Source organism: Cheilinus undulatus, linkage group 12 (genome assembly GCF_018320785.1).
Source record: "Cheilinus undulatus linkage group 12, ASM1832078v1, whole genome shotgun sequence".
Taxonomy (NCBI): domain Eukaryota; kingdom Metazoa; phylum Chordata; class Actinopteri; order Labriformes; family Labridae; genus Cheilinus; species Cheilinus undulatus.
In genome coordinates, this window is record NC_054876.1 from 22,678,313 (window position 1) to 22,696,127 (window position 17,815).

A 17,815-nucleotide genomic window follows, 5' to 3' on the forward strand; every position below is an offset into this window, starting at 1 on the left:
AAAACAGGTGAATATTTATGTTGTAACTTATTTTACCTTAAATATTTCCTTTTAATTGATATTACTTTGTATCTGTTTTCACTTGGTCATTTAAGAGGTTGTTATTCCTTATTATATTGACCATGACTGTTTCATAAAGTCAATAAAAGGTTAAAATATTCGAGGGGGGGCATTTTGTGCCTTCATTATATAGAGGAGGCCAGTGGATAGAGTCTGAAATGGGAAAGAGAGCTGTTTCTTAACCAGTGAGGTTTTTAAATAACATATCCCAGAAAATTTAAAGGTCTTTTGTTCTCTTTCATCCCAGTTTACTATAAATATGCATATTATATCTCTTTTCCCACCCCTTTCTTAAAGCGTTACTAAGTATGAGCTCCAGGCATAAAATAAGGTATGATAGTCTGGGAAGTAAAATATTATAATACCAATACGGAAAAACCGCAACACTGACTCCAATTGTATGTTACAACAAAACTTCGAGATCTGGTTTCACCTTTTGTAAACAGATGAAAAATATAAATTCACATTTCTTCCATTGCATAACACCTTTAAACTGTGTGGTTGGGTAGAGAACACTTGATCACTCTTAAGAATTGAAACAGGGCTTGGCTTAATACTGTTACTTAATACTTAACATGAGCTAAAATTTGGAACAAACTTCTAATCTGCAGTGTTAAAGAGGGCAGCTCATACAACCACTGGGCCGGCCAATGAGAGTAAACAAAAATACAAAGGCAGGATTAAAGGAGGCTGTAACAAAATCGGTGAACCAATTTACTCTCCAGTCACATAAAAGCACAGAAACAAAAGATGGAGCCTTCTGAGAAGAAGAAGGAATACCAATGCTGACAGTCAGTGTCCTATTTCCTCCATTACCTAAGACAATAAGACATCTCAACTACTTGCATCATAAAGAATTATAAAGGTGAGACTTTAATTTATCATTCAATTTTGTATTTAATTTTATCAAAAATCATCATCATTAGCTCTCCACAGGAGGGATATAATTTATTTATACACTCATCTTTCTGTCACCATCATTTCTAATATAAAAGTTAAGCATTATTTTGCCACTTGCCTTCTTGTTTTTCCTCCTCTATGTCCTTAAAATCATCAGAACAGGTAACTAATTGGGCCCAGAGGGATTATCAAGTTGTTTGAACTTAGCTGAACAACTTTCCATTCAAAGAACAACACTGTCCTCCAGCTGACTTCAACTTGATTTCCTATTTTCTACAGTTCTGTTTTAACTTTCTTCTTCCCTTGTTTCTGTCCATCGCTGGCAGCACACCTGAATCCCAGGTTATCCGAGGCAGAGTCAGGAGTGTTTCCCATTCTGAAGGACAAAGAATCAATAGCATTAATCAGTGATGATTAGACATGATTTCTTTTGGCCCCCAGACTGTAAGCACTGTTTTTGATTCTTTTTTCTGTAATAACCCACCTTGTTGTTATTCGTGCCTTGTGATTGGCTGAACCATCCACCGTGTCGATCCAGGAGGCGCCACGCAGCACGTACATTGGCTGTGCAGCTCTAAAGGGAGTGGATGTCCATTCCCATGTGTTTCCCATCATGTCATGAAGTCCTACAAGACAAGTCAATGTTTAGAATATCTTGCATGTTTTAACTTGGACCTTAGACAAACTACCTCAGACTCTCTTAGGTTTTAACAGTAAATAATTCAGTAAATATTTTTTCTGCTTTCATCTGAATAAAAAATGTTACTATGTAGAACATCATATGGTTACCGCTTATTGTTTTAACAAAAATACAATTACCATAACTGTTCTGAGGAGGAAATGCTGAGACTGGAGAAATGCCATGGTATCCATCCTCAGCGGTGTCTCTATCAGGAAATGATCCCTTTAACAAACAAAAACATAAACCAGATAATTACTACAAAGCCTGTTTTTCCACATTACAAATGTCTCTTCTTTTGAAAACGTACATTACAGGTTAACACTGCCTCTTATTTTTATTCATTCTATACACCCTTGCCACAGGTGTATAAAATCAAGCACCTAGTCATTCAAGCTCCATTTGCAAACATTTGTGACACAAAATGGTTCGTCCTGTAGAGCTCAGTGACTTTAAACGTGGCACTGTGTTGGATGCCACCTTTGCAATAAGAAATTTCATGAAATGTCATCCCAGCTTGATATTCCACAGTGAACTGTAAGTGATATTAGAAAATGGAAGTCTTTAGGAACGACAGCAAATCAGCCATGAAGCGGAAGACCACATAAAATCACAGAGCGACATTAACTACAGCTGAGGCTGTGTGTAAAAGTCGCCAATGCTCTGCTGATTCTATAGCTGAAGAGTTCTGAAGTTCCACTGGATTTAAAGTAAGCACAAACACTGTTCAGTGGGTTTCCTAGCCTCGAAGCTGCATGCAAGCCTCACATCACCAAGTCCAATGCCAAGCATTATATGAGGCAGCGTAAAGCACACCAGCACTGGACTGTGGAGCAGGGGAAATGTGTTATGTAGAGTGATGAGTCACTTTTCTCTGTTGAGGTGTCATCAGGCAGTTAGATGAGTTCATCTTGGTTTGGCAGGTGCCAGGAGAACGTTACCTGTCTGACTGCAATGTGCAAACTGTGAAGTTTGTTAGTGGAGGGATAATGGTATGGAGCTGTTTTTCAGGGTTTGGGTTAGGCCCCTTATCCCCAGTGAAGAGCAATCTTAAAGCTTCAGCATATCAAGACATTTTGGACAGTACTATGCTTGGCAACAGTTTGGGGAAGGTCCTTTTCTATTCCAACGCGAATGTGCCACAGTGCATTTTCATATTTATGAAAAATAATTATCTGCAAAAATGTGTCACAAAGTAAATTTAAGGGTTATTGTACAGAGAAATGTTACAGCACTGTAGCAGACTAACCTGCCACAGGTTGGATCGGTTGGCCTGGAACTTGTTTCCCCATGGATAAGTCCGACCTGGAACAGAATTGACAGGAAAGAGCTGATATGAAATCAAAAAACTAAACGTCAGTTATTAAACGGAGCTCATATAAACCATTTCCCCCTTTCCTTCTGAGTAAAGTATAAGAATATACATTTAAACACAGGTCTAACTCTGTTTTATTGATTTTAGTTAGTAAGTTTTCAAAATATCATGAAACTCTCTTACAGTGTAGCAACATACAGCATATATTCTGTTTTAAGAGTTTACACTTGGTACCTTGTAGTCCTCCACGTGCAGCCCACTCCCACTCCTCCTCAGTGGGCAGTCTCTTTCCCTTCCACTTGCAGAAAGTCTGAGCATCAGTCAAGCTCACCTGAACCACCGGGTAGTCCAGGCGTTCCCGAATGCCTGAACCTGGTCCTGCTGGCTAAACAGCAGTGGGTCAAACAAGAAGTTTGATGGCAATGAAGGAATGCACATAAAAAAGAACTACAAAAAAAGAGTCAAGGTAAAGTCTTGACATCACCTGTCTCCAAAACACTCGCTCTATTGGCAACCACCAAGGAGCAGACTGGAGGGAAAACACAAGGAAGAGAGAAAGTCATTCACAACACAGCCTTACAGGTACATGCTGTTGTCAATAAAGCTAGGACACTTATTGAACCTGTGCATCAATTAACTTTTTAATGATCAATTAGTTGCAATGAAGAAAACTGTAATTAAAGTAAAAGCCATGCACATAAAATGTAATAAGGTAAAATTGCAGGAGTATAAGGATAAGAAAAACATAATTAAAATAGCATGTATAAAATCACTTACGCCCAATTCAGAGCAATGTACAGGTGGATCTCAAAACTTTAGAATATCATGAAAAACTGAACTTGAGTGAAAGAAAAAATGGACAAGAAATTTTACTTTTTCACTATATTCTATTATTTTGAGATCGTGGAATTTTTTTGTGAGCTGTAAGCCATAATATTTCACCTTGTATTAGATTAATTCTGAAGGTATGGACATTTCACTTTTGAACTGAATCATAGCAATAAAAAATTAACTTTTAAATGATATTCTATTTTTATATCCACCTGTATACAATTAGGAATTAAAAATCTAAATAGCTTCATATATTGCAATAATGTGTCATACTTTGCTGCTAATTCTACCTCTGATCAAAAACTAACAAACAGCTGCAAATTTTCCTTTTCAGTAGCTGTGACTAATTAGAAAAACTGCTGATAGCTTACATGCTTCTTGCAGTGATAACTGTTTAAATTTTCATCAATGTCATGTTATTCTTTCAATTTTCAATTAACCTAAAAATGAACTTGTGTCAAACTAATATAGATCCATTGCACTAAAAATTTCCAAACCGATAAAATTTGAGAATAGAAACACCTCAATCCTCTGAGTGACTTTGCTCTTCAGCTCTTCTGACACAAAATCTTGAAACACAAAACTCCAACCAAACGTCTCCGCTTCAGTTTTGTACTTCTGTGCTCTCACAAATTCTCTGTAATGAATGAGAGCCATGAAGGGTTAAAACACAGCATTTAGTTTGACTTATAAGGGGGAAATGCTTCATATCAGGGTGTGTTTATTACCTGAAATCTGCGTTTGTGACAGGGTACCTGTCTATTCTAAAATCCTGAAGTTCAGCTTCCCTGGTGGGGGACTCTCCATCTCTCCCATCAGATGCACTGGTTCCCATTATCATCTTTCCTCCAGGTATAGTCACCATCTCATCTGCTAAGTCTTTTTGGCAGAAACAAACCCGGTAATCTCGACTCAGTGTGATTTATATGTTATCAGAAAGTTAAAAGGCATAAGGTCTTACCCGCCACTTCCAGTAAAAACGCAGCAAAGATCCAGGATACCAGTTTTATAGCCATCTTTCAACATTCCCTTTCTGATATTTAATACACAGCTCATCCAAGTTTACTTCCAACATAGCATCTCATGCCCTATTCACTGGTGACGTCCCGACATGTCGGAGGCATTTCAACGTCGCACCGGATATTAGTTCGTTCATAAATAGGATCCGTACCATTGAGGTTCCACTTTGTTGAAAACTTTTTAACCAGCGTTGACCCTTTCTTTCTTTTTACCTGTTAGCAAGTTTCACCGCAATGCGAAGTCAAAACATATCTTTACAAATAAAATATGTCTAAATATTACCCAAGCAAATTTCGGATAAACAACACATTTACACAATGAGAATATCATGTAGAAGAGTACGGAATTATTTTAATGTTAAGAAAAGAAAATGTATACATCTTTGCAACCTTGACAAAATGTGACAACATTGTGAGACTAGAGCTCAAGAAAAGCCTGCTTGTAGTTAAATACAAGATCAAAATGTGTGTGACTCTGTCTGGACTGCATTTGAGGCCACCACTTCAGGCACGAGCAAGAACTCTAGAATCCAGATCGTGTTATAGATATATTTTCATCTTCTTTTCCCAGAGTGCGTTGATTTCCTGCGTCCTTGACTGGCAGCATTCCCCCAAGACCGTTGGACCCTCGAGGACCTAAAGGCCTGGCTGTATTAAACCCAACCCTTCAAGTCTCCACTGTAAAATGCCCCCCCGCCTCTCACAGAATAACAGCTGGGATGTGCCCCAGCCCCCCTTGGCCCTGAATAGGATACACAGAGTTGAAGCTAACACAGAAACATGCAAGAAACACTAGGAGTGGAGCAAATAATCAAAACAGAACAGGAAAAAATCAACCAAACACAAAATCACTCATGGATCAAGACAGCACCTCCACCCCTCTGGCTCCCAGACATCCGGGAAAAAAAAAAAAAAAAAAAAAAAACTTGAGTACAAAATAGCTTCTGGGGGGGGCTGGAGGAGGGACTCATTCAGAAGGGCTGCCAGGGGGCATCCCAGACAGGCACAGGGGGTCAGGTGGATGGCCAAGTGGCATCCCAGAGGTGTACAAGGCTACAGGTGGGTGGCCAGGGGGAAGCCAAGAGGAGCACAAGGGTTCAGGTGGGAAGCCAGGGGGCCAGTCATGAACAGAGGTGTGGGTCAGGACCTCCGACGAGAGAGCCAGGAACAGGGGTCTGGGTCAGGACCTCTGATGGGGAGCCAGGAACAGGGGGACCAGATAGGGAGCCAGGAGCTGTGGTTTGGACAGCCTCCACATGGAACCAGAAGCTGCAGTTGGGATGGCCTCCGACATGGAACCAGGGTAACCAGCAGCAGAGCAGGGCTGAGGCTCTGGGTCACAGGAGACTTGAGTTTCTGGGACACTGGAAACTGGAATCTCTTGTACACTGGACAAGAATCTCTGGGTCCTTCCAGTCCATAGAACGGAACTAAAAATTCAACTGAAATCAAAGCTCATCACTGAGGAGTGTGCCTGCTGGGTCCATTATTGGTCAGTTCATTCTTTCATTTATCAGTAACAAAAATGAAACAAAAAAAGGACCCAAAAGCAATGGCCCTTATACAAAAATTGCTAAATGAATGAAAATACAAAAATAACAACTTAACAAATACAAAACCAGAGACCTAAAAGACAAGAGGTACAGAAGACAAAGTACAGATATTCTCAAGCTGGGGATCCACAAACGAACTGACCAAGACAAGAGAAAACACAGAAAGTGAATAGACTGGGAGTGACTGCAGAGGGACAGGTCCTGGGTCAGTGAAACATAGGATTTTGCTGTCATGGAAGCTTACTTTGGCTAAACAGCCCCAGAGCTAGCAAGCTTGATTTGAGCACATGTCAGAACATAAAAACATGCCAGCATTCAATGTCTGTGCTTTTTCACTGAAGGGTGGGGGAGTGGCCATGCTGTAAGGGATAACTTGGGCATTGCTGTCCCATCAGAACAACTCCAGCTCTTATAAACTCACCTCACTGTGTCCGAAACAGATTTTGTATGCTTACTGGAAATGTGTGCCTGAACAAATGGCCCAAGAACATTTTTACCCAAAACATAGTGCCTCCAACTGGCAGCATTAAGTAGTGTTTTTGCTTATTCACAAATCTTATAAAAATGAATCTATCCCACATCTTTTAAATTCAATTTGTGTTTCTCTTTCAATCTTAACAATCTGCCTCTGACTCAGCTGTCATGGCGATGTGATGCGACCATAAAACAGGAAGTTGTACTCTTCAGGGGCTTAAAATGCTTTTAGAGTTGTGAGACTAGGCAGGAAAAAAATCCCTTTTGTAAAAAGAGAGACTTTTATTGATTTTGTAGCTGGGCGTGGCTTATGGGCTGAATAACCCCCCTTAAGATTTCAAAAAATCTGCCCCCACGCCACAATTAATCTAGGATTTTGAAACATATTCATAGTGACAGTCATAGTATCACATCAATAGGAAAAGGCTAAAATAAACTATTTTTTATGAACTGGGAGTTTTTTGTTGACTACTTAATATTAAAGTCTATTTAATATTACAGTCTACATCCAAACTTCAGTCACACATTGATCTCAGTGTATTGACATGTTTACAGCAACCTTATTCTAACATATCCACTGTGTTAAGACACAAAGTTTGGACATCACTTTACAGGGACTTCTACAGAGCTTCACAACTTCAACTGCTATAATTATTTATTATTTATTTAACCAGGAAAGCCTCATTGAGATTAAGAGTCTCATTTACAACAGTGTCCTGGCCAAGACAGGCAGCTCAACAATTAACAGAGTTGCAGACATGAAAAATAAAAACCACAAAACACAGGTAAACCAATCCAGAATCACAGATCAACAAGTCATCAGTCAGAACATAAGCAACCTGGTTCATCTTCCTCCAATCCCTTTAATCTACTTTTAATATCATATGGATGTCAAGTAAGAGTCAAATAAAACTAGAGAATTTTAATGCCTACATCAGTGGTTCCCAAAGGGGGCACAATAAGGCAAGGCTTAGCAACACAAGCTGATGACTTCAGCACTGCAGAATTGGAGCAATTCATTGATATCACTTAGATTCGACAGTGCCATTGAGAGCCTGGTCACACTCTGTCTATTTGCAACAACCTACCTGGGTGTGATAGTTGTTTTTTCTGCTGTTGCTGCTATTAAGACAAAAACAAACAAACAAATCAGAGCAGGGCATGGATGGCTTAGTGGCTTAAGGCGTGCCCCATGTACACGGTCGGACTGGCCTGTGGCACTCTACTGCATCTCTCCCCAGCTCTCTTATCCCTGTTTCTGATTCTATCCACAGTCCTCCTCTACTAATAAAGGCGGACAAATCCCAGATATCTTTAAAAAACAATCATTAAACAAAAATATATATATATATATCTCAAAGCTGGGATTGTCAGCCTCACAGCTGCACCCAAGCCTCAAGAGATCTGTAGCACCAAAAAGCCCACAGTAGTCACTGAATTTTTGGCAAGACTTCTAAATCTTGATCTTCAGAGAGTTATCATTTTAAACTAATATTTTTAAGTTTTGATGTTATGGTAAATTCACATTAAGGAAAACCTTGAGAAAGATTATACACACTGAAAGCGTTGGTCAGATGAGACCAAACTAGAGCTCTTCGGCCATAGAGTTGTTGCTTATGTTTGGAGTAAGAAGGGAGAGAGGTATAACCCAAAGAACTCTGTCCCAACACTAAAACACAGCTATGTGGAAGCTTCACTGTAAGGGGGGTAATAACTTTGTCCTCATTAATTGAACCATTGGTTGTGTGTTAACCATTTATTGATATTACAGTCCAGGCATGGCTGGTAGTTTTATTTTTAATGTGTTTTAGTGTTCCTCCAGGTTAATTAGTGTATTATTTATTGAATGTAGATCACTTAAAAAAAAACAAGACAAAATCTTTCAAGAGCCGAAAACAATCTTTAATGGGTAGAAACAAAACTGAGTGATTGAGGTCAGTGCTTTTAACAAAATCTCATAAATAAACCAATCAGAGGGAGACATTGACAAATCCATGAAAAACCATGACTAGCAAAACAATGGTTTCTGACAGACGCTGTGATGTCTACAGCAGGCTGTCCATCAGACTGGGGTGCTTCAAAGTTCAAAGAGGGGCAACAAGTTTACTCAACTGTCATTATCCCTGTGATTATGATAACAGCTGCAGCTCCTTCAGTTAACATTTATCCTTTTAGAGATGACATTCCAGCTCGCATGATCTCATCCACCAACAAGATGTTGCTGGCAATCACCGTGCTATGAAGGGAAAAACGAGGTTAGAGAGGACAATCCTTGATAATTTAATTATTAAATTAATGTACAGATGACGTATGCATAAGCTCACCATGAATGAAGCAGCTGCTTCTTAACACTGTAATTATCCCATACACCTGCTTCTCCTGCCACCATTGGTTCTCCTGAAAAACATGAAGATTCAATGAAGAAAAGAGGTTGTGCTAGAAGCCAAATGGGATAATGCAAGCACAACTCAGTAATGTGAAATACAACAATTTAAGGACTCTTCACTAGTATAAGGATATGAAATAAGGCTACTGCAGGAAAGGTCTATTTCTACAAAAATTTGAACCCTACACAATCTGTATTTTCAGACACTTCTGTGTTATGGCGGTTATCTGGATTATAGCAAGCATGCAATTGATGCTCAGTAAGTAAAAAATAGCTCAGACCTATTTAAATTCATTCAGATTCAAGCCAAAAATTGGTAAGCAATATTTCTGAGTTAATAATCATACTGCCATGAGACTTAAAAATCAGCAACCAAAGATGTATCTTAAATGCATTAAAATGAATTGCTTTGAGTGATCTGAAGTATGTGTTATGGTTCTGACCTGTGCTAAGATCCACTCCAACTAGCTGACCAGACTCTTTGTACTCTGTCTGCAGCTTCAACAGGGTCTCCTGTGGGTCATAGCCTGAATTCTGGGCCAAAACCTGACAAAACAAATGCAAATTAAAATCAAAGTAGTAAAACAGTATGAATGCTGCTGACAAGAACAAGGTAGATTTACAGTATTTCAAGTCTCATAATAAAGTTGATGTGAGTAGTAGTAAAACAAAGAAACATGATTTTCATACAAACATGATGCCATTTATTTGTTTATTTATAAAGGGACCATGTACAATAAAAACCATAAATGTTTCCATTTGATGCATTGTACCAGAGTTGGTTTAAAGCTAATTTACATCTGCAGTCCCTTGGCAGGTCACAATTAAACCATCAATTATAAAACATCACAAAGAAATGGAAATAAAACAACATTTAAGGGGTCAAGTAAAAAGCTCTCACCTTAGGGATGACTAGAAGAGCATCTGCAAATGCCTGGACTCCCAGCTGGGCTCTGCCTTTCACATTTGGCTTATGTTTTACCAGAGTGTCTGCCACAGCCACTTCAAATGCACCTGCACCTGGCACAACACAACCTGAGGAGACAAGGATTAAAAGGAGACACTCAGAAACTTAAAATACTTGCCAATGCTCAGACAAAAAGAAATGTATTCATTTTTTCCAATCCTGACTTAAAAAGAAGTCAGGGGAGTTTGTTCTGATCAGCTGAATACACGTAGAAGAGACAAAAACTCTTCTAGTGCAGAGGAAAAGACCAGAGTCACTTTAGCACAGGCATGAGAGACCAGAGGGAGCCACATTAACATCTCTGGGTGTTCACTGTGCACACAGCAAAACTAAATATTTAAAAAGGAACAGTTGCAACCAAAACATAGAATTTAGAAAACACAATTTCATGTCTGAAATGATCAAAGTTGCCAAGTCTGAGATGTTAAAACACTCTGCTAAATGTGAAACATAATCAAATAATAATCAGAATCATAATATTATCAAACATATTTTTAAGCCAAATGCAGTATGAGAAAAAGTAATACTGGTTTTTAATATCACTGCTTAGCCTAGAGTTAATTTAAACTAAGAACCGAGAATAAAAATTAAAACATGATGAACTACACCCAGGTAGGTATATATAACTGAACAGAATTACTTTGCTAAATTTTTCTCTTAAGTGATTAAAAATTCAAGGAACAAAGTAAGTTGTTAAAACATTTCTTGTTCTTTGATTCTCACCATCTTCAATAGCGTTCTTGACTGCCCTCAAACCATCTCTTACAGCGTCTTTGATCTGTGTGAGGGTGTGTTTGTTGGGTCCTTTCACCAGCAGGGTAACGGAGCGGGGATTTCCACACTTCTCAATAAATGTGTACTTCTCCTCTCCCTGCAAGAAAGAGCCACCCAAAATTTTACAAGTCTGCATCGATATCTAAAACATTCATAACAGTATGCTAGCAGTGTATTTGAGATACGTTTACTCACCAGTGTGTGTTCATAAACCAACCCAGCGTTTCCCAAGCACTCCGGTGTAAGGTCATCAACTGAATTCATGGCAATGCCACCACAAGCAAGGGTGAGCCTGCAGAGACAATAACACACTGTATGAATTATTAAGAAAACCTTAACATGTAGGTTGAAATGTAAAGCCCCTGGAATTACAGCATCTGTGGACAGAAGAAGCTGTCAGTACGTGCTGCTCTCCTGATGTAACAGAATCAAGTGTGCTGAATCATTCAGGTTAATGAAGCAGGTGCACCTCTGCTCCTTCAACAGAGGACATCTTCTACTAATGTAAGATGGGTAATCAGGGTTAAAGGTTGATCAAAAATACTTCTGAGTCAAATCCTTTGATTAGTTTGTTGGGGGTCACTGGCAGAGAGCTGTGAATAACTGCTGAAAAGCAGCACACATTAACCTTTGCTTCTCTTTATACCTTGTATTTTTTGTTTACTCAATATCCTTATCCACGTTTGTTATGTTTATGTTTAGCTGAGACATAGTTGTTAGCTATGTACACTAAAACCTGGTAACTTTGTTGTAATCATCATCCAGCACTGCACTTTTGTTACATAATAATAAAAAAACATCAATAAAAATTTCTTGAGTTAAAAACATACTTTTGAGAGCCTAATAACATTAAGTTAACTTCTGATTTCCTGATTCCTATCCCATGACTGACATAACAGCATGTTTGTTTGTTTTTTACCAAAAACTGTTTAACGAAATCCTTAAATTATCAGTATCTCAAAAATTTTACATAAAATGGAGCATGGGGACAATAAATAAACCATAAAGCTATGTTACACAACCTGGCACCAGGAAAAATATTTATAAGCAATTTATTGTAACTGCTTACTTGATTTAAATAGCCACATTTCTCCTCTCTCTCTCTGAGTGGAGAGAGTCCTGAGCAATGCCATCTCCCCAACCCCTCCTGCTTTTCTTTTATCACTTCTGATTGGTTAAAAGTCATAGACTGAAATCTCTACACACACATCAAGTCAAACACAGTGCAGGAGGAGAAAATATCCTGCATTTATTCTGTGCTCTTTAGTGCGGAGAGGGGACACATCACTACAGGAGACACGCAAAAACATTTTCTCTGCCAAGACAAGCTTTTGGTGTGGCTCTCTGCTCTGGTTTTAAAAAGAAATATGGCCCAGTTCCGAGGAAACAGCAGCTTTCCTGCAGCGACACCCAAGCCAACAGCTAATGCGACAGCAGCCCCTGAATATACCGGACAAGCAGACCGCAATGATCAGAGTGGGAGTAGAGTGAAAACATCTATTCTGTCATGGAAAGCTGCTGCTTTGTTTAAAAGACTTTGTCCAGTTCAGACAAAACCGAGGCTAGTCAGAGCTAATCACTCCACTTGCCTTGTAGACAACCACTTGCAACAGCTAACCATTTCCCCATAACCATCACATACTCATGCTGAAGCAGGTCGGCAGAAGAGCGAAAACATCTTTCATAACATGAAAAGAGTACAGGTTGTTTTAATTCTTTACTTCATACAGAGACGTGGTCCAGTTCTAGTAAAAAGGAAGTAATGCTAAAGCTATATCTGAGTATTTACAGCAGTAGAGGCAGCAATTAGAGGGCTGTCAGTACAACTAAACCCCGCCCACAGCGTAACTGTGTGTATGGCTCCATTTACCACAGTGGAGGCAACCATTACCAACGGCCTTCAGTACAAGCAAACCCAACTCTGTAATGGTATGACTCTGAAAGTAGGATCACTCAGTCAGTCAGAGATTCAGATACATGGAGGCCCACATGTGGCGCTGACCTCAGCAGTCAGCCAAAAAGAAGTCAGGGGAGTTTGTTCTGATCAGCTGAATACACGTAGAAGAGACAAAAACTCTTCTAATGCAGAGGAAAAGACCAGAGTCACTTTAGCACAGGTATGAGACCAGAGGGAGCCACATTAACACCTCTGGGTGTTCACTGTGCAAACAGCAGAACTAGTGACAAGCACAATACCAACTAAAAGACGGAGGAAAAGAAGAAAATACACAAATAAACTTGACAGTATAAGAACAATAAGTGGAAAACAAAGACAATGTTTAAACATCTTCTTATCAACTAAAAACATATAGCAAAGACTAAATCTCTCCTAAAGCAGAGGGAAAGAAGAACACAGTGACTGTAGAACAGACAATTGTAGCACCATGTCAGCCTCCCTGGGTGTTCCCTGTGTAAAGTGGTTGTCACAAGTTTAAAAGAAAGAAGCCTAAAAGGATTATTAGAGGAGAAATTTTGGTTTTGCAGAATATATCCTTGAACATATCCTTGGCAATTATGGTTTATTCATTAGACACTTGGACACACTGGTCTGTTGGCTTTTGTTGTGACTGTTCAGACTGATAAGCTCCCTTTAAAGGAAGCAGATGAAATTCAAGTGACAGACATCCTTCTGTGGGACAACTGTAAGTTGACAATTGAAACATACCTCTTTATTAGCTATCACTTTGCTACCCTACAGTCTTCTTCCTTTTGGCTGCCTTTACTTAGTATTTTTTTCTAATAATGAACCAACTGTAATTCATTTTCATTTTATTTTGACAACATCATACATGGCAACCAACCAGCCTTGTTCTTTTTCAACTCTTGTAAGGAATGCTCTAAATTTTAATTTAACATAAATGCATATTCAAATAACCAACTTATATTTTTCCCATTTTACGGAAAAAGGACTCTGGCATCGTAGAGAGGAAATGTTTCTTTCTTACCTCTCCATGTTCCTCCTCTTTGCCCTGCGCAAGGCCACAATGCCTTCTTTGGCAAGGGCATCCAAGGAGAATGGGTCAATACCCTACACAATAAAGAGAAAACAAGCATTTTATTGATCAAAAACAGAATTAAGAAATAAAACTTGTCCCTTTTACCCATGTAAACATTATTCTGATCCGCTGAATACATGTAGGGGAGGATGATACTCTCCAAATGCAGAGGTACAGATCAGATTTACTTTAGCACAGATGAAAGAGACCAGGGAGAGCTACGTCAGCATCCATGGGTGTTCACTGTGCACTCAACAGGATCAAATTCCATTATTTTCAACAAATTAGCTGAAGCATACCTTCTGGTTAATGACGACAAAACCCTTCTCTCCATTGGGACAGACTTTGTTCTTCAGGGCGATGATCTTCTGAACACGTTCCTCGATGAACTTCCTTTCTGCAGCCACAAGCTTTTCCCTCTCCTCGGCACTCTTGTAGAAGAAGCCAGAGTTTACTTCGGTCTTTTCGTACTCCAAAGACACGTTGCACGTCAGCACAAAGGCATCCTCCACCCTCTTCTTCATGTCTGGGTGACGAGCACCGTGGTCCAATACCAAACCTCTGATCAGTCTGAAGAAGACAAAAAGAAAACACAGAAACTATTATTAGTCCTGAAATACTTCACATAATTGAAACACTACTTTTATAGGCATGAGCTGTCTCTTGTCCCTCCATCTAGGTTTTTATTTTTATATTTGAAGACTTACTGTGTATCGCAGTCAGTCTTGTGTTTCATCTCCATGATTTCTACCATGTACAGGTCAATGGGTTCATTGGGTTTAGTGATGGCAAGCACAGCATCAACCACAGCCTGAAGACAAACACATCATTACACACCATTGAGGAAATTGTGACAGAAAAGAATTCTTAGTTTACAGGTAATGATCCTCATTATAGAGCAATTACATTTGTGACAGGAACATTTCTCACCATTTACATTAAAACTGAGGATTAAGTTTACTGAGAGTGAAAATAACCAAAAAAAAACAGTCCCTCTGTGATCAGTCACAGATCCTCTCTACTTTATTTACTCCACTTTGCTCCCTCACCTCTGTGAGCAGGTCTGCAAGCTCTGCATGGACCTTGGTCCTCAGTGAGGTGCGTGCTACATTGATGAGGGTTTCTCTGTCCATTTCACGGGTCACCTTCACATCCTCCAGAGCAGCCAAGGCTTTATCTTTTGCTGCTTCAAAACCTTCAGCGATGATTCTTGGATGAAGACCCTGAAGCAAAGGATAAAGCGGATTCTGGGTATGAGCATGATTTCTGAGCATATCAATATCCAAATAATGGGGGGAAACACTAAATAAATATAACAAACAAAGCTGACCTAAATACTCGTCTGTGATTGTAGAGCTTTAAATTAAAGTTATCTTTCTTTTTTACCTCTGACACATAGAGGTCAGCCTGCTTCAGCAGTTCACCAATGATGAGGACATTAGAGGTGGTCCCATCTCCAGTGATGTCATCTTGTGCCGTAGCAACTTTAGCAATGAGTGAGGCTGTTGGGTGCTGAATTTGCTGCAAAAAAAAAAAAACAACAACAAAAAAAAAAAGATTTATTGTATCATGAAAGCAATTCATCATGGTGATTGCACAATATTGCTTTGAAGTATTGAAAATGGACTGCAAGGGTAGAAAACTTAGACCAATGCAACTACAGACAGTTCTATCAAGGTTGTTTTTATTGTATGGTCTATAATAGCGTGTCTAGTCATCCAATCAAAATATCAATCATGTCAGAAATCCATCCGACCGGTCAGGAGCAACTTGTCAGGCCATAGTTGGTGCACGGTCGATCGTCACATCCCCCTGTACACAGCATAACAAACAAATACAATCCGACTGAAAGTCGGTACGACTTCCAAGTGAGTCGAGCCACTCAAAAATCGTGGCTAAATCGAGGAAATATGCAAACGTGTACTCCTGGCTTCAGGGGATTATCTCATTAATTCTATCACTACATGAATCCCCCAACAGCAATAGGAATGTAGAATATTTTGTTTATTAAATCAATACATTTTGACTGAGGTGGCTTGAGATTTTTTTTTTTATTATTTTAAAGGGTGACCTGACAGAAAACAGGTTGAGAAACCCTGGTCTATAAAATGCCTTTTTTAAATGTCCGCTTCTGTCTTACAAGGATATTCATTTTTACATATTTGAAAAGAGAAGCCATGTGGCATATGCCTGAGTTTAGCTAAAACTCAAGGTGTGTAAATTGTTTTTTTTCCCCTCCATACACACAAAAGCAAGTGCAGAAATTGCATGAAAATAAAAGTTGGCACCCTTGCAGCTCTCGTTCAGTATGTAGGCAGTATAATTTGATGTGTATGACAGAAGTACTGACTTGTTGCTGCACCAGACATTCATGGGTCCATGGACTTCAGTAGCCAGCACTCAAGTTTAATGGCATAATGTGTTTCAAATGTTAGCAAGACACCGGGCAAAATATTTAGAAATGGTAACTTGCCTTTTAACCCCCCCCCCCCAAATTACATAAACTCCAAATACAAGCAGAATAAACAGCTATTTTCTGAGAGAAAGAGTTGACATGTCATTAAAATAAAAAAAAGACCACATCTGCAGCAAAAATTTTCAGACACCCTATGGAAGCTGTCTGCCTTTGCACTTATAGGAGCAGACAATACTTTTTCAAAACTGTAATACTGAATCAAGCTCTTTTTTACTGATAGTTTTCACAATATTCATACAGGGTTAATAGGTATCCACACATTAGGAGGGTGGGGCCACTCCACCACTGGAGAAAATAATGAAGGAGCAAAGAGGACAGTGATGTCAGTGACAGAAGACGACAATAAAGAGGACATGACAATACTAAGTTTCAAAGCTCAGCACTTTCTTACCATCTCATGTAACAAGACGTTGCCATCTTTGGTCAGCTTGATGTCTCCTGCACCAGACACCAGCCTGCAGACACAGACAAGCAATGGAGTTCATGTTAAAATCCTGGCTGCCGATGTATGAAGTCTTCTACAATGAAAGGACCCGCTCAGAAATGAGGTATCATGATTAACTGTAGTTAATATAATGATTATTTCACTTATTGTTGCCATCTGCCTCAACTGCCAGGTGAAGAAAGGTTTGTCCCTCATCGCTCCAGGAGATTTTAAGATAAGCTGACAGCATCGTTCTGAGTTGAACCGTAACTATAAGCCATTAGCCATAATCTGCTAGCATGCTAACATTAGCTTGCTGTTGTCAAAACGGGTCGTGACGATGACTGGGCAGGACAACGTGCACCGGGAAAATCCGTTTCCAGCAACTGGAGGCCCAAATTTAATTAAGTACTTTGTGATGGACATTTACAAGAAGTAGACAGATGCAGCTTTCCTATCGGTGAAAATATACTCTGGTGTGGCGACAGAGTGACTATAATATCCCCTGTGCACAGTCTTCACGTGAATTGCTGCTCATGCTAGCTCGTTAGCAACGTTAGCTTAGCACGCGTGCTGCACAAAGGGTTCCGGGCTGAACTCACATTTTCATGGTCCCCTTCGGTCCCAGGTTACTTCTCAACACATCCTGGAGTCCCCGGGCGGCACTGATATTAACCGCCAGGGCAGCCTGGGCCCTGGCCACCTCTGCTTTCGGGTTCAGAGCTTTCACGGCAGCCATCGCGAAGCAGAACAACCAGCGATGTAAAAGTAAAAAAGTAACACCGGCAGGGACTCCGCACTGCCAGGGCTCGAGCGCTCTCGAAAGGAGGGTCGGTTTCCAGAAAGGTCCACACGTGGTCTCGTGCTGCCTTTATGCTACCAATGTAGGCTCGGACAATCTGGTTTGTAAAGATTTGAACTCGTAAAACAAGCATTTTTAACAATAGACGAGAAAGGAAAT

The 17,815-nt window shown here is 39.7% G+C and overlaps 2 protein-coding genes and 3 non-coding genes across 5 annotated transcripts; all 5 read right to left on the bottom strand.

Annotated features, from left to right (window-relative positions):
• Positions 1-147: 147 nt before the first annotated feature.
• Positions 148-4,910, bottom strand: sumf2 (sulfatase modifying factor 2). Its single transcript, XM_041800702.1, has 9 exons — positions 4,747-4,910; positions 4,514-4,664; positions 4,308-4,422; positions 3,439-3,483; positions 3,189-3,339; positions 2,889-2,944; positions 1,780-1,864; positions 1,445-1,586; positions 148-1,336 (listed from the first exon to the last, which is right to left on the bottom strand). Exons 1-9 carry the CDS (start codon positions 4,799-4,801, stop codon positions 1,234-1,236), a joined length of 903 nt encoding a protein of 300 aa, XP_041656636.1. The 5' UTR covers positions 4,802-4,910; the 3' UTR covers positions 148-1,233.
• Positions 4,911-8,711: 3,801 nt separating this feature from the next.
• On the bottom strand, positions 8,712-17,692 carry cct6a (chaperonin containing TCP1, subunit 6A (zeta 1)). Its single transcript, XM_041802174.1, has 13 exons — positions 17,457-17,692; positions 16,822-16,885; positions 15,341-15,475; positions 15,004-15,177; positions 14,662-14,765; positions 14,254-14,524; positions 13,904-13,986; positions 11,154-11,250; positions 10,908-11,055; positions 10,119-10,252; positions 9,661-9,763; positions 9,156-9,228; positions 8,712-9,067 (listed from the first exon to the last, which is right to left on the bottom strand). The coding sequence occupies exons 1-13, from the start codon at positions 17,591-17,593 to the stop codon at positions 8,995-8,997; spliced, it is 1,596 nt and encodes a 531-aa protein (XP_041658108.1). The 5' UTR covers positions 17,594-17,692; the 3' UTR covers positions 8,712-8,994.
• On the bottom strand, positions 10,368-10,504 carry LOC121519364. The gene has a single exon (XR_005992705.1). It is a non-coding gene; the product is annotated as a small nucleolar RNA SNORA22 (small nucleolar RNA).
• LOC121519371 lies at positions 12,992-13,126 on the bottom strand. Its single transcript, XR_005992711.1, has one exon. It is a non-coding gene; the product is annotated as a small nucleolar RNA SNORA22 (small nucleolar RNA).
• LOC121519363 lies at positions 14,069-14,205 on the bottom strand. The gene has a single exon (XR_005992704.1). It is a non-coding gene; the product is annotated as a small nucleolar RNA SNORA22 (small nucleolar RNA).
• Positions 17,693-17,815: the final 123 nt, after the last annotated feature.